Source organism: Gossypium hirsutum, chromosome D09, assembly GCF_007990345.1.
Source record: "Gossypium hirsutum isolate 1008001.06 chromosome D09, Gossypium_hirsutum_v2.1, whole genome shotgun sequence".
Classification (NCBI taxonomy): domain Eukaryota; kingdom Viridiplantae; phylum Streptophyta; class Magnoliopsida; order Malvales; family Malvaceae; genus Gossypium; species Gossypium hirsutum.
The window spans coordinates 39,345,514-39,362,923 of record NC_053445.1 but is presented as its reverse complement, the minus strand read 5'-3'; the positions used below and the strand labels follow the sequence as shown (position 1 = coordinate 39,362,923).

The 17,410-nt window shown below is 31.5% G+C and overlaps 2 protein-coding genes across 2 annotated transcripts; both read right to left on the bottom strand.

The window, feature by feature from the left end:
• Nucleotides 1-12,215: 12,215 nt before the first annotated feature.
• On the bottom strand, nt 12,216-12,899 carry LOC107892558 (AT-hook motif nuclear-localized protein 15). The gene has a single exon (XM_016817627.1). It carries the CDS (start codon nt 12,897-12,899, stop codon nt 12,216-12,218), a length of 684 nt encoding a protein of 227 aa, XP_016673116.1.
• A 705-nt stretch (nt 12,900-13,604) lies between these two features.
• LOC107891490 (syntaxin-72) lies at nt 13,605-15,856 on the bottom strand. The gene is made up of 9 exons (XM_016816315.2): nt 15,362-15,856; nt 15,149-15,274; nt 14,676-14,838; nt 14,521-14,606; nt 14,359-14,427; nt 14,230-14,274; nt 14,068-14,130; nt 13,915-13,991; nt 13,605-13,798 (listed from the first exon to the last, which is right to left on the bottom strand). The coding sequence occupies exons 1-9, from the start codon at nt 15,515-15,517 to the stop codon at nt 13,786-13,788; spliced, it is 798 nt and encodes a 265-aa protein (XP_016671804.1). The 5' UTR covers nt 15,518-15,856; the 3' UTR covers nt 13,605-13,785.
• Between the last annotated feature and the right edge of the window lie 1,554 nt (nt 15,857-17,410).

Genomic DNA, 17,410 nt, shown 5'->3' with positions numbered 1-17,410 from the left:
TAGTAAGCCAAATTATTCAACAATTCAATATTTCCCATCAAATCCTATAACACTTCTATCCGACTCGTTCTCTGGATCTGGGTATGGGCGCCACAACTGAGCCAGTTTATCATTCGTACTAAAATTTTAATAATCTCACAATCAATTTAAATTTTAAACAAAGTTTTCTGTCCACACTACGGACTCCATGGAATCTAAATAAATACATCATAATCGCCCCTCTTGGCGAAGTTCCCAAAGGTGACCCCCTATCTTATGTGCATGACACTTACTATTAATGCCCCTTGTCTTAACGCAATCTGGCTTGGTCCCTCATTGAGTCTCTTATCTCTTATCTCCTGTATTCATAGAACAACCCTTGTAAGTTCAAACGAACTTAATAAGTTTTTATATTACACAAAACATATCCCATCTTATCGGGGTTTTACTAATTAATAACAATAGTAAATACAATAAACTTCCTGCTCGCTAGGAATATTTCTCTTAAACCGTCCTAGCGGACCATCTACTCCACCGTTGAGCCAATCTGACGGCTCTTCTGAATGCCTCGTTGCTCTCGTGGTTCTTATCATTTTTTACCTATTTTCTTCTTTCCACTTATCCCCATCATGGGTTTCTTCTTTCCGTCATTTTGTCGTATTAAGGCAACATTCTAACTTACCCTCTTAAGGGTTCTTGGGGAATGTTCTCAATTTGTTTAGTCTGTGGCGAACTCTTTCCTTATCTAAATTTTGTATGTCTTGCTTACGTTCATTCGTTAGTATGGCTATCAAGATCCCACGCCATTCTGGAGGAACAAGTCTCGCTTATTCTATATAGTAGTCAGATTACTTTTTTTTTTGTAATATGCCTTATTTGTTTTACTCTTAAGCGTAGTACATTCTTCTATTACAGACCACTATGGCCTATAATACTCCATAATCGTGTTTATTATTTCGATGGACTATCTTATGCTGCCATAGTCGAGCCATGGTATTATGACGTACAATCACACATTTGTCGTCCTGGGTGATTCCATTGGTTGCCCTTGTAACAACCCGATTTAGACCCTAATTAGACACAGTGATTTTGGGACCACAAATCCGAGTCAAAAAAATATTTTAATATTATTTTCTATGTCTATTATGTGTGAATTTGCTTGTGTGAAATTTTCGTGTTTTAATTTTATTGTTTAAGTGTCCGATTAAATGAAATGATTTAATTGTGTAAAATAAAAATTTAAGGGTTAAATTCAAAAGGGCCAAATAATAGTTGTTCTTTTAATGTGAAGGATTTATGTGGCAAATATACCATTATTAAGGTTAGTGGGTGGCATTTGACAAGAATGACCTTAACATATATGTTAAATATTATTATTAAAGGTTAATTGGTAAATGAATTGTAATGTATATTATAATAAAACAAATGAAAAATGTTAGTGGATTGTTCATCCACCATCATCGAATATTGAAAGAAATAGAAAGAGTTGAAGCTTTGTTATATTCGGCCTTGGTTGAGCTTAAATTAAGATCAAGAATTAAAGAAATCAGACTTGGATCGGGGGAAAAATAAAGTCGTCGATTGATCGTTCTATTCCGGTTTATCACTATCCGAGGTAAGTTTATAATCAAATAGATGCTATAATTTCTGAATAAATATTAGTTATGTATGCCGAAATGAAAGTATGCAAATATATATATAGCTGAATATATTTTAGTCGAAAAGTAGAAATAGACTTGAATGGATTTATCAATATTTAGCACTAAGTGTGCGAGTATGGGATAGCTACAGCTATATGAACGACACTAAGTGTGCGAAACTAAAATGATGATGTTGAATAATGGGAACTAAGTGTGCGAAATTAAAATAATGATGTTGAATAACGGGCACTAAGTGTGCGATACCGAGAGCAATTTGGTTAGATGAGAAAGAGCATTAATTGTGCAACTTCATTATGGTCTCGACCAATTATTTAGTACATGATAGGTCAACTATGCAATGGTTGAATAATACATGATATCAAGGTAAGTTAGTTACTTCAATTGTAATAAGAAAATTTATATGAGGTAAATGAAAGTATATGAGTATATAAAGGTCTATATTCGGCCAAATGGTAAGTATATGTGATATTGTAATTGTGAATTATATGCATCTATATATGAATGAGTATATTTGGTAAAGAGTGGGTATATGATTTGAAAGTGGAAAAAAATAGTACGTTTTTATTTACATGTATATTCAGCCAAGTTGAAGTTGATTCATAGTTCCATATTAGATAATTAAATTTTGCAAGCTCAAATGTGTATATATATGAATATGATTGCATTATTCGGTTTTGTTATTGAATTATTAACATTATTGAATTGTCTAATTGATTATGACTTACTAAGCTGTGATGGCTTATGGTGTATGTGTGTTTCCTTCGGTTTTATAGATTTTGGAAGCTAGTTACGGGCTCGGGGATCGTCAGCGACGTTAATCACACTATCGTCTGTCCTCGGTATTTATAAAAGTTAAATATAAAATCTATGGCATCTATAGGATATACTACCCCTTTTTGAATATATTTTGAATGAAGTGTGTATATATAATAAGCCATGCGAAAATGTCTTGTTTATTTTTGACATGAATGGTTTCATGCTTTGATTAAATATTATGGTTGATGATTTGGCTATGTTTCTTAAATGGTTGAGACTAATATAAGTGATGTTATGCTTTGGAGGATTTTGAATTTTGATAATTATGAATATTGATTGTGATAGACAAGTAAAGTTGATTGATATGATACGGTATAAGTATAAGCTATGTTTGAAATCATGGATGGAAATATTTTAATTTTCGGTAATTGAGATTGAATTTGAATTATCATTTACTATGTGAAAGTTGTATATTGATTTACTATGAATATAGAGTAGTTGAAATTGGTAAATTGCATAATGAGCATTGTTTATGGAATTGGTCTTGTAAATGACCTTTGAAACATTGAGAGATAAATAATACATAGTAAATAAATAAATATATATATATAAGATCGGTCTTGGTATGTTATGCATGGAATTGTTTGAGTATTGATGAATTTGACATTGGTTAAAGCATAAGTATTTAAGCTTAATTGTATTCGAATAAAGCTTGGGAAATTGGCCATATGAATAGTTATTTTATTTATTTGATGAATAAATATTTGTATGCAATTTGATAAGTAGTTTTGAGTGTATGAATAATAATAAGTGAATATACTATGAAATTATACAATTGCTTATGGCATATTCAGCCCAATGTTTTTATTTGTTTGTATTTATAAGGGTTGATATAGGTACATATGTTAAAATATAATGATTACATGTAAAATAGGTAAATTTTGTGTCATTTTTGTTTGTAATTGATTTTTTTAGTCGAGTAGGCGAAATGAGGTATGACCAAAAGTGGTGTTTGAAATATTCTGCATAATTTTTTAATTATGAGTTATGTGTTTATGAATTTGTTCGATGCATGATATGAAATGACTTGTAATAGGTTGATATTATCTTTTTGATTTAAGACTTGGTTGGTTTAGTGGGTTGAACATGTGTATATATATGATTATTCGAATTTGAATTTGGTTCGGTAATACCTCGTAACCCTATTTCTGGCGACGGTTACGGGTTAGGGGTGTTACAGCCCTTGTCAAACTATGGTCTTACCTCTCCAATCCTCGTGTTTTTTGTCTCGATAGACTACCTATGATGTCATAGCGTCTGCCAACTATGGTCTTACACGATGTACCCTGTTTTAATGATCTTGTCGGATGATCTCGTGTTTAACATCCCATCAGACAATCCCGTATTTATTATCCTGTCAAACTATCCACGATGCCATAGTGTCTTTCAGCTACGGTCTTACACATTGTAACCCTATGTTTATTGTCACGGTGGACTACTTGGGTTGCCATAGTCCAACTATGGTCTTACACCGTATATTCCTCGTGTTTAATGTCCCGATAGACTATTAAAGGATGTCATAGTGTCTTTCAACTATGGTCTTAGTGTTGTTTACCATGGTGCCATAACGTATTTCAACCATGGTCTTACTCATCTTTATCCTAATGCCATAGCGTCTTTTAGATATGGTCTTATTAAGTTTAGGCTATAGCCTCTCTATAGCCTCTGACCGGTCCCATGGCTTAGCATGATATTTACTCTTCCTATTTCATTCCATCTATTCCTCCATTTCACCATTTTATACATTGATGCTTAAACACAGCGGTGTTCTCTCCGCAAGACCCAAAGCTTTGCAAATCACGGTTTGCATTCAGTAATATCGTATAGCGGTATCTAAAATAATTACTTTCTCTTTTCTCATTCCTAACTTCATCTAACCCGTCATTGATCCCTTTTTATGATTTCTCTTTATCATGTATTCTAAACTAATATGACGGATACTTATAAACTTATGAAACATGTATTAAACTTTTCTGGTTTTGGGTTTGAGTACAAAAACTCACCTGGTACACCTTATTTTCTTGAGCTTAGCTTTTCCTGATGCTAGAGCTTCCCATGAACCTCATGATTATCGCTCCATATAGAGCTTCCCTTAATCGTCTCTTCTTCAAAACAACCTAGGAAGAAGATGAATAAGAGATGAACATGAAATATGATGGAGTTGAATACTTCCTAGGAAGTCATTACCCAACTATATATATAACCTCTCATGCACGGCCTTTCACTTTATCACAACCATTCATCCATAATCATTTTGTCTTCCACTAAAGGACCGACTAGTTTTAATCCAATCGAATTAGACTTGGTTTTCAACTATATCCCATTTGGTTCTTCATTTTTCCTGGTTTTTCAATAGAGACCGCCAATTTGCATACTCTTTCAATTTAACTCATAAATGTTTTAAATTTTCAGGACTAAAGAAATTCGGGTGTGACAAATCCATTCTTTTGCTACCTACCTTTCAAGTATCAATTAGATCTTATACTCAATCAAGAAATAACACAAATACATACATGTCAAAAGCATCACTTCAATCAAAATTTCATGATCAATTCATTTACTTACCTTATACTTATCATTCAATCTAAGTCTGGAGTTTACCTATTCATTCACATTCATTTTGACCCCCAAGGCTCGTTTCCAGTTGTTTTGCGCAATAAGACACATACTTTATTCATTTCAATTTATATATGAACTTATTCAATTCTCAAGTATCATACCAATTCATTTCGAGATAAGTTATCGAGCTTATTATTAATTCCCTTATTAACCTAACTCAGATTCGGACGAATACACGAATTGTCCAACCAACACACTAGATTGGCACTGAAGTGCATTATCATATAAATCGAAGTAAGGGAAACTAGTACGTAAAGTGCATGGTGGCACACGAAGTGCATAGTGGCACACGAAGTGCATCCTGACGCGTAAGCACATAAACTCGTACACAATCCAATCTTATGACATGCCAACTATATCTGACTCAACCCGACTAGTTAATAGGGTACTAATGTTCAATTTCATAGATAATTCATTACATATACCATTTTCAACCATATGCATATCACAATTCAAATCATCATCTAAATACATGTTTTCCATATCATACCATATATTTCTACTCAATTTTAATTTCATATATCACAATTCAAGTATTACATATCACTTTCCATTTTATTCATTTTAGTCCCCTATATCGATATTCCATATCAAATTCAATCAAAACATTTCACATTATCACAATAGACTCACCTCAATGACTCACCAATCAATAAACGTACTTATACAATCAAATATTTCTATCCCGAATCATAAAAGTACAAACTAAGGTTTCACGCGTCACTTGTCAACGATTTTTGCTTTTCCTTTCCCTCTCGGCTGTTTGGTGTTGTCGTTAGCTATGAATAATCACAAAACATCATACAATAAATTTCCGACCGATTCAAAATCAAATACTAAATTATACATATTTTGCAATTTATTCACTTTAGTCCCTAAAATTGGGACAAACATAACTTTCAATTTAGGGCCTCAGATTAGAATCCAATTTCACCAAAATTCATAAGGGACCTTCTATTTCCTATTCCTATAAACATTTTATAACATTTTTTCATTTTATTCAATTTGATCCCTAATATACGAAGCTAACAATTAAGTTTTACAATTTAGTCCTTTTTATATACTAAGCTTAATTTCTAACAATTTCACACCAATTTCATTCAATTCTCAACAATTTCTAATAGTTTTACAAATCAGTACATGGGCTAGCTAAATCAAGCTCCCATGACCTCAAATCTATAAAAAATTATGAAAACGGCTAGGGACTTACTTGGAATTAAGGGTCAAATGCTTCAAGCTACCAAAAAATGGTGTTTTTCTCTTAGGTTTTCTACTTTGGGCTATTAGAAAAGATGACTTATCATCTCTCCTTCCACTAAGCTCCCTTTTATATGAATAACCAAGCTTTACTTAATCTAATTAAACCTTTAAATAATCATTTATTATAGTTCTAACTAAAATTAATTAGTTTAATCGCCAATTATCAATACCATCCACTAACATGTTTTTAATAACGGTTTATTAATCATTTTGGCCATTTGGATAATAGCAATTTAAGTTCCCTAACCTTTTCCTAATTAAAAATCTATAGCGATTAAACTTTCACGATTTAGTCACTGAGCCTTAATTACTCAAATTTTGGCTAAATTACTTATCCAAATTTCAATTCATCTATACACTAACTCGTAAATATCCTTATTTAATATTTATAGACTCAATTTACGAAAATGAGATTCCAACACTATATTTTTCGTTACCCCTAGATATCGGATTGTTACAATTGCGAATTATTCAATTTTGACTTTTCATATTATAGTGAAAGTATAAATCAATTTATTATCATAATACTATTCAAATTTGATTCAAATAGGGCTATGCATCCATTGTTTATGTAAACTTCTCCAATGCAATCCGCTTTTGTGCTTGGTCAACTCATAACCGATAATGCTTTGGTCGCATTTGAATTGATCCATCACATGAGAAGTAACAGTAGAGGAGGGTGGGTGAAACAACCTTGAAAGTAGCATACTTGAAGATAATATCAAATTACTTGAATAAACCCTAAACTCTAAAGCAAGTCAAATTAATTAAATAAACCTTACTTGAATTCATGATTATACTAGTAAAAATCATTTTCCACTCATATAATATTGCAAAAATAAAAAGCTTATAAAAATAGGGTTAATGTACCAAATGGTACTTGAGCTTGACATGAAAGTTCAATGTGGTACCTATATTGTTCCAATTAGGTACTTATTTTGTTTCTGTTAAACAAACTGGTACCTAAGTTTAACACTATTAAGTTTAAAAAGTTTACCCAATCAACACTTGACAAGTATTTTTTTCTCAAGTTTTTTAATTGGGTTAATTTTAATATAAAATCAATACAAAATATATTAAAATAAAAAAAACTAATTGATAATCTTAACATAATATAATCTAATATTTGATTTCTTGAAACCAATATTCAAAGTCTTGATAATCTTGCTCAACTCTAAGGATGTTCGAATTCCATCCAAGTTGGGTCTCAAGTTTCATGATCTTTTGGGCCTGTCAAATGGGCTTTGTAGAAGGTTAAGCCCAACTTGTTCTTAGGCTAAAAATATTTTATTTTTAAACTGACATATAGTGGCGTTTGGTGTTGGAAACGCCGCAATAGATATCTCTTTTTAGCGGTGTTTTAGTGCCAAATGTTGTTGAATATATTTAATTTATTGATTAAAACGGCGTCGTTTTGTTGTTTCAACACCGCTGTTAGGTTACTTGAAAAAACCACGACCCTTTTTTTTTGTTTCAACTAACTCGAAAAATTCCAAGTCCCCCATCTATTCTCTCCCCCCCCCCAGTCGCTACCACTGTCCCTGTCTGGCCGACCAACCTTTCACGTCACGTCCGACTTCCTCCGGTCACCCACATTAGTAAGTTTTTTTATAACTGCCCAATATTTGTAATGGATTTATTTTTGTTGGGTTGTTTTGGTTTTGTATGAAAAAGATAGTTAAATCTCACGTATGGTTGGATTGGATTATTGATATTTGTATATCTTAATTGTTTATGGATTGCGACATTAAGGGTTGATGATGATGTACAAAGGAGGATTTAGATTGGACAATAGTCTTTGATTTTTTTGTCTCTTACATTTTTTAATGTATTTGAAATGTTGCAAATGATTATATAAGAGATTGTTGATGTATGACATATCATCTTTTAACGTTGCTATATTCTTAATATTCATCACAAGAAAGATGGAACTTATATTCTTTGTTTCTAAATATTAGTAGTTATGATTACATTAAAGTTAATTATAGGAGAAAATTGAAAAAAGAATTGTTGAGATCCAATCTACAACAACATTCAGAAGAAATTGAAAATTAAGTGCCTTTTCAAAGTAGTTGGATCGAAAAAAGACCTGGATGAATTCGTCATGTCGCTTTTGGTGGCGATGCCACAAAAGGTTCCTTTCTCTGTAGTGCACGGGGACACTTACGTGGCACAATTGGAGCCCTTGATCTTGAGATTTGGGAGTTGTTAGGGAAGCGTTAGTGCCGCTTATGGAAGGTTCGAATCCAGATGGAGGGGAAGTTAAGGATTCAAAGAGGGTTGGGTTGGGGCTAGGACAATGGGGTTAAAGGTCAATTATGGAGGACCCCATTGGTTGCTTCATGAGTTATGGGTCTCATCTGAGGCTTTTACTTGATGCCTAAAAACATTCTTGTTCATGGCTCATTCAAAGGGAGGTTGAGAGGTAAAGGGCAAGTGCAAGGAAAAATGGATTTTTCATTTTTTGAGTTTTCAAAGCACTTAGTGTTTTTTTTATTGTTAATATATTAGAATATAATATTAAAATCAATACAAAGTATATTAGAATTAACCCAATTAAAAAAAGTTAAAAAAATAACACTGATCAAGTACTAGTTGGATAAAATTGTTTAACTTAGTAACTTGTTTAACATAAACAAAAAAAATAAGTACCTAATAGATATAGATATATATATATATATATCAACTTGACTCAAAAGCTTAAATTTATAATAAATAAATAAAAATCTAGTTGAATATGTTGTATTAACCATGTGAATTTCAAGAAATGGTCCAAATCAACCCTCAATAAATTGCTTTTAACTATCCCTACCGCTATTTTGAAAAATGTTTTTAAAAACAAGTTAATGAAAATTGTTTTTGAAAATGTTAGATTAACTTTTTAAGTGTTAAATATGGTTGAAAAACAGTTATTTTTAAGTGGCAACACGTATTATACTTTTTAAAGGGAACGACCATAAAACTCAAACAAACATAAATAATTAAATTAAATCATTTTCAAAAGAATAACAATGGCACATAATTGATTTAGCCTAATTACAGTAATCCAAAAGTTCAGAAATTTTAGCATTTTGGATTTGTTTGCTTAAAATTCAAAATCCATTAAATTCTTTAAAAAAATTTATTTGTTCAGTATTGTGTTGAAAAGCAAGGCTAAATTAAGATTTTCACACTACTTTTTTATTCTCAAATTAAGCTTTTCTTTATGTTTAATATAATATTTGATACTTGAATTTGGTAATTTTTTTAATTTGACATTTAAATTTTTTATCCAATTTGATATCTAGATTTGTAAACTATTATATTTTGCTCCAACATACTAACCATGTTAAATATTTTATGAGGTGACAAAAATAATTAATGTATAACTAACACGTGATAGATGACATAAATTTTATTTTTTTAAAATTCTAAATGTTCAATTCCTTTTAATTTAATTAATTTTTTTTAATTCAATATGATGAATTTCTTTTATTTTGAGTTTTTAAAACTCTTTGTTTTTCCCTTCTCTCACATTTTCTTTCTTCAAAATTTTTCATTGAAAGTTTTTAACCAAAAGCTTCCTTCACCTTGTTTCATGGTAAATGGGGAAGATTTTCCTTCTCCTTCTTTGACTAATTTTGAGCTTTAAAAACTCATATTTGTTGTAGATAATGTGGTGTACAACACTATACTTGTTGGGAGCTGCAAATTAAGGAATATGTGAAATCAGTGGCCCTTTTGATGAGATAGGTACATTTGGTATTCTTCCTAATACCATCTTTTTGCGATCCAGAGAAAGGTACACAAATGATGGCTTGCATGCTATACTTTGTGTTAGAGTATGCCCAAAGATCAATCATGAGATGGTTGTAATAACATATTTGATTTATCATGTTTATTAATATAAGGCGTTACCATTACTATTTCAGTTTATTTTCTTTGTGTATAAATAAACTATTTTATAATAATGTCCTGAGAATAATATGATTATTCTTAAAAGATCCTTAGTCAAGTACTATTGTTGGATAGGACAACAATAATGCATTAAGACTAACATGCAGTTGATTGATGATAAAGAGTTATCATTGATATGGAATGTCAAAATCGATGCATGAATATGTGTGTTAGAGAACAACATATTGGACTGACCCATTATGAGTATGTTTCTTGGATTATTATGTAATTATCACGACATTACTCATAGTGATTAATATGTATATGATCCTCAGACTTCAGATCATCATAATCCCAACATCGTGAGTAGTATATCTTGATACAGTCAAACGTACACCGTAACTGGTTGTTCTATAAAGGCTGATGTTGGATATACCACAATCGATGTAGAGGGATATGGTTGGTCGAATAGAATAAGTCCCTCCTACATAATGGGAGTAATATCTTAGGCCACTTGATTAAGTGAGACTAGAGATGCATGGCCATGCTCAAATAAGTTGATATGAGATGTCATACTTATTTGTATATCGTAGTCTGCTAAAGATATCAAGGAACATGGAATGGACTATGCAAGTGTGACTATTCCATGACTTGTGTCCAATCCAGAGATAAAGGACTTAAGGATTATTGCATAAAAGGTTAATCATAAAAAGGTTATGTCGAATCATGATCTCTTGTGACTTAGGTAGCAATGATGCATTGCTAGATGCCACTCATTGTTTGTAACATTGGAATCGTTCTAGTATTACTGCTAACGTTACAGGAACCTACAGGGTCATACCCTATAGTTGAAATGAACGGAATAAGCCATAGTTGGTATTGTTTTTGGGGGTCGCTTGAATTAATTAATTATAGAATTAATTTAATTCGGTAATCAAATTTCCAACACATTATGTACAAGGTTGTTGTACGCATAATGATGACATAAATTTGGTTAGCATATGAATTCAAATAAATATATGGTTTACCGAAATTATATTATATTATAATTAATGTAATTATAATTTTCGATTTAAAATATTATTATATTTATTTAATTCCTAAAAACCCTAAAAATAAAATATTTATAAGGATCCCATTTTTCCTTTGCTTGGGTCTAGCAGCCATCAAAGAAAAATCACTTTCAAAACTATTTTGGGGATTTCTTCCGTTCGTAGTCAACTGGGTGGATTACGTAGAGGCTGGGATCACGATAGATTGCGGCTTGGTTCGACAGCAGATCAAACTACTCGTTGTTGAGGCGTTGCTGTCTACTCTGAATAAACATTAGGTTATTTCGCAACCTTTTCACCCCGATTCGTTCCTCACACATGGATTCTTAGTTGGGATCGCCGAATTATTATTGTTCCGCTACGCCATAGGGGTGCCGGCGATCCAACACTTTGTGCCTCAAAGGGGGAGTTAATTGAAAGGTTCATTTCTGCCTTAATAGAAAAGGTACGTTACTTGTAGTCTATCAAAGACTTCTTAATTCTTACAAATTCAAACACCAAATAATCTTCTACCATAATTTACTTATTAATTAACTTAAACCCCAATTATTACCAAAATCCAAACTAATTGTTTAATTAGAATTTTTTTTTTAATATCAAACAAATGGTAATATAACGTACACATCATGTAGTATTTCTGTATATACCCACAGTTGAGTGCATTGCATATATGATATAAATAAATATATGTTGAGAAGATATATAATTTGAAAATCTAGGGTTGTATTGTTATACCCATGTAGAAGGAACTGAATATTAATCAACGTTAAATTTCCTTAGGATAAACAAATTAAATATTATAAGATGGATGAAGTAATAATAATGACACTAAAAAAAACAGGGTTTGTAAATTTGGTGGAACATCCAAAATAGTGAAAAACTAGCTTAAATGATGACGATGATGATGTAAAACCATGAAGTAGCTAAGTTTCTCAGGTATGTCATTTGTCTTCTAGGAAGAAGCCCAAGGAATAAATGGAATGTAACACTGGATGGCACCATCAATGTTACAAGGCATTGTTTGGTGATGATGATCTTCGTCATCTCCTTCATACGGAAGCTTATGAAATGACGGGCTTGCAAAAGTAAGCAACACAACCGTCACTGGCGTTGCTGCCATTACTTTCCCGGCTACTATTCCTCCTAATAATTGGGTTTGTCCCCCTGAAAGAATTATACTAAAAGAAGAGCATGGTGTCGGTGTAGTACTATGATCGATAAAGAATGAGCCAGACAAGGAGAGTATCCCAAAGGCTCCAGCAAAACGATATGGCGCCCCTTGAGAAGAAGAATATTGGAGAATGACGTCTGAAACAGAGCCGGTAGCGCTGATTATACTAACACCGACATGGTTTCTACGGGCGAAGTTGATGATGTTTTCAATAACATCAAAACCAGCGGAGATTTGAAGAACCGCTGTCTTCATAGCTGAATCGTTGTCTCTAGTTATAGCAGTGGGAGTTTTGGGTTTATTTTTAGAGCCTGGAGGCCTACCTCTAGGCTTCCTTGCAGTATTTCCTTGTAGTACCTCTGAGCTTCCTCCGCATGTTTGGGCGCTTGGAGGAGGGTTGGGGTCAGATGAATGATCAGAGGTATGAGGCCGTGCTAAAGGGATGTATTCTCTATAATCCGCCATCGACAAGAGAAGGGTGATAAATGTTAAATTTTCAATGTGACTAATAAATATATATAGGTTGGGGTTGGGGGAATATTATAATTAGGATTTGTAATTTTAGTTGGATTAAGAAAACGTACTGTATTTTGATTTTTTTTTTTTGGAAATAATAGTTAAATTAGTATTAATTTAAATTAAAAACAAAAACAAAAACCTTTGATTTTATGCCCGTATATAATAAACAAAAGGTAGAAAGTAATGGTATATAATTTTATGCGAATCATATAATGATACTTTAGTATAAGTGTTTAAATATGTAATAATGATATGGATATATTTTTATGTATTATAAATGTTTAAATATGTAGTAATAAAATGGATTAAAGGTTAATATTTGATGCAGCGATGGCAGTCTCACATCACCTAAAAAAATTAATTGGATTTATTTATTATCATCATGTTACAATGATTATAATTATATACATTTAATACATCAAATATTAAACTAACCTCATCATTTAAATAATCCGGTATCTATTTTATGGTTATAGAACCCGAACCGGATACATTTTTATTCATCCAAATCAAACAATTTAATTCGTGTCCATTTTGAAGTATAATAAAACTTTAGAACTAAATTTCCAAGTTTTTCTAATAAAAATAATGTACAGAAATTTATATCTTAAAATATGTATATACAAAGTATCTCCTAGAAAGTATAAGAAGTTGTCGAATAAATATATATATATAATGAAATATAAACATAAAAATGTTTTATTGACATACCAAGCAATGCTACAAAACCATGTATTATTGCAGGGCACAAAAATCATGTCCTGTTACAGTAACATAAACAGTATAGCTGTAGGTTCCTTAGGGCTAAATGGACGTACATGAAAGCCTCTATTCATTTCAGTGCACTGCCAACAGAGAAAGATTTCCTTAGAAAATGAATGGACATATATGCAAAAGCATTTAACATTTGCATCCAGAAATCATTATATGGAAAGAGGATACAAGATAATAAGGAGCTTACTTGTACAAATAGAAAGCAATCCCTAGAATGATACACAGCAGAATAATGTCAATGCAGAAATTTCGGCTGGATCTTATCTGCAAACATAAGCAAAATGCTATTTATTGGAAGCTTGATGGGAAGAAACAATCATTTGTAGAAAACAGTAATTACCTGGGTAATGGTTTTCTTCAGTCTAACATTATTCTTTCGAATATCAGATGTTGTCTTGTCAACCTGTAGTAAGTGATGCATTTATGGATTTTGTCCATGTTGTCTGCTTTAACTGATTCTAAGGCCAAACTGAAGACACATGGCATTAAGAAAAATTCTCACCTTTGTCTCAATTTCATCCATTAGAGGAACTTGTCTATCTATTTCCTGAACATATTTAAAGCAAATAAATTAATTTCTTGTTGCTCATGATATCATGACCAAACCAGAACCATTCACAGAAGAACAAACCTCATTCATGTCAAGAGCTAAATTTTTCAGTGTATCCAGACCTTCTGATATCACATCAAGACCTTCATCCTGCATGATTTTATATATAATTAAAACAACAGTGCAGAGACCACTTTGGATTGCAGTGTAGATATTAAAGGTATTGCTGTGAAGCTTACATGCCTGTTTCATTTTTCTCATTTCATATTCTTGTCTAAATTGATCTGACTCTTCAGTTTGTTGGTAAAAATCACTACCGAAGCGCTCCTCTGATAAAGGAAAGTAATCGACGATCAATTTAAAAATTAGCTCGAGGAATAAGCATTACCCTCAATTACCTGATGAGTCAAATTTGATTTTTTTGTTGGATGATGAAGTTCCCCATCCACCGCTCTGGTTTGCTGCAGCCGTAGACCCATCTGCAATGGCTTTAATCCGATCAGGTAGCGCTAGAACCATATCGAAACGCGTTTCGTGATCCTCTTTGGAAAGTCCCTTCACCTGTAGTTAGATACCAATAGCATATTCAATACAAGAATTCCATTGTCAACCTCTTGTAATTTTGAGTTACCATAATCAATCAGGAATCAAGACAATGCAGCTTAAAATTTTGAACATGGGCAAATCGAACTAGTAATCTCACCCTACTTCATGCTGACTGATATTTAATTATCATAAAATCTAGAGCTACATTACTGAAATGAGACAAATCATAATTAAAGAATAATATAATCTCTGTTAACAAATTCAAATACCTACAAAGTTAACGATAATGATTACGCAAAAAGGCTGAAATTAAATAGAAATATACCTTCTTTTTAGCCAATTTTTGAAGCTTAGGAACTTCCTCCATCAATCGAGCCTTTATCCGACGAATCTCAGCGCTTAATGCCACCGCCGCTGCTCTATTCTTCTCCGTAGAAACCTTGTCAGATTTCTGCATTTTATTCCAATAATTAATTTGAAAAATCAATGTTTGAAAAGAAAACAATAAAAGGAAGGGATAAGAAAAAAGGAAGCGAACAGCGAGAGCCTTTTCGATGTCGGCCTCAACGAGAGAGTAGAGGCGAGCGAAGGCATCGTCGAGAAAGGCATTGGCTTCGCGTTGCTTCTCGGGATCGTACTTGTCATATTTCTTGCAGATTTCATCGACTCGGAATAGGATATCAATTACCGTCATTTTTCAATTTTCCAAGAGGGAATGGAACGATGAAAGAGAAAGGAGAGGAAAAATGATTTTGGTGTTTTTTCTCTGTTGGCTTCAGGCTCCATGATTTTTCGTAGTTGGATGTTGTTTCTAATTTTGGGGGATGAAAAAGTAATGGTGGAGCGGATACATTGGTAAGGGAGCTGAAAAACTGATGTAACAGCCCGATTTCTTCTGTTTTGATTTGGCAGGTGACGGCAGGGCTTCATTTTCGCCGCCGTTCGCCGCCGGATTGGCTTGTTCAAATCCAACTTTCATTTTCGTTTTGAAATTGTTAACGTACAAAGAAATGTACCTTTAAGGAATAATCTCGCAGTTATGTGATTTATGATGAAATATTTTCTATCACTAATCTTCTCTAACCTATTTTTGGTTAAAATGAGAAACAACCTAAAATTTCCATTCCATTTTTTCCCATTTATTTAAAAATAAATAAATTAATCATTATAATTTAGATAAAAAAATATTAGTCATTTCTTTTAAAAATTATATTCATTTCTATTGTTACAAACTGGCTCCTTATATATCATATACATGTAAATAACATCAGTTTTTAAAAGTACAAATGGATATAATTTTTAAAAGAGAAATCAATTTATAAGGATTAATTTATTTATCTTTTCAATAAAAATTAAAATACAAACTAACTTTTCATATAAAAACTTCCAAAATATTTACGGTAACCACCCTACGTTTACATTTTGTTTGGATAGTTTAAATTAATATAGAAGAAACATTTTTTTTTCCTTTTGCTAAAAGTGAAAAAAGAGAGGGAACAATTATTTAGGGCTAGTTTAGTAATGTTTTTGAGAAATATTTTTGAGAAATGCTTTTAAAAAAAACTGTAAAAAAGTACTTTCGAAAAGTTAGGTTTAAAATTTGAGTGTTTAACATTGCTGTCAAAAAGTGTTTTTGAGAAATAAAATGTCCATTTTAGACATGTTATTATCAAGTAACAAATATGCATTTAAATCATATTTAAATTAGTTAATATTATTATATTTTAGTAAGAAAATAAAAAAATTTATTATAACTTGTTGTTAATATTTTAATATATAAAATATAAATTTTAAATATTTTTAAGCAATAAATATTAATTATTTATAAAATTTAATTAGAATATATAAAATATATTTTAAATATTTAAATATAACAATTAAATATTTATAATTAGTATTTTAAAAAATCTTTTTTTTTTATTTTTAATTAATAATTTTAACACATTTGTAATTAAGCACCAAAAATAAAAAAGGGAAAGTACTATATTATTGGAGGGGTGAAAAAGTAATTAAGCACTAAAAATACTTTTGAGAGAGGAAAAGCTAAAAATTTTAGCTTCTACTTTTCAAGAGTACTTTTGAAAAGCAATTCTAACAAACTAAAAATTTCAGCCAAAAACAGTTTGTTTAGCACAGCTTTTCTTTCAAAAGTACTTTTGGAGCCAAAAGTGTTTTTTTTAAGCACTACAGAACAAGCCCTTAGTAACTTTTTTAAGGTAGAAACTGAAATGGTGATTTTTTTTAAATAATAGTAAAAATCAATTAATTAAAAAAAGTATGTAAAACATATTAATTATAAAAATAGGGTGGTTTCTATAGTGAATATTGATGTCGTCTAATTGATTGGCGACATAACTCTCGTTTTTTCTTTTAAAAAATAATTATTTATTGACGTCGCATGATGTATTGACGGCACTGAATTGAAGTGTAATAAACAAAAACATTCAAGGACTTGATATGAAACTTTTCTCTTTCAGATCGACTGTTGTAAAAAAAACACTTAGTGTCGTCTAACCGTATGCCGACACCAAATTTGGTGCAGAAGATAATTGCCTCATAAACCCTTTTTTATTTATTATTTTCTTTT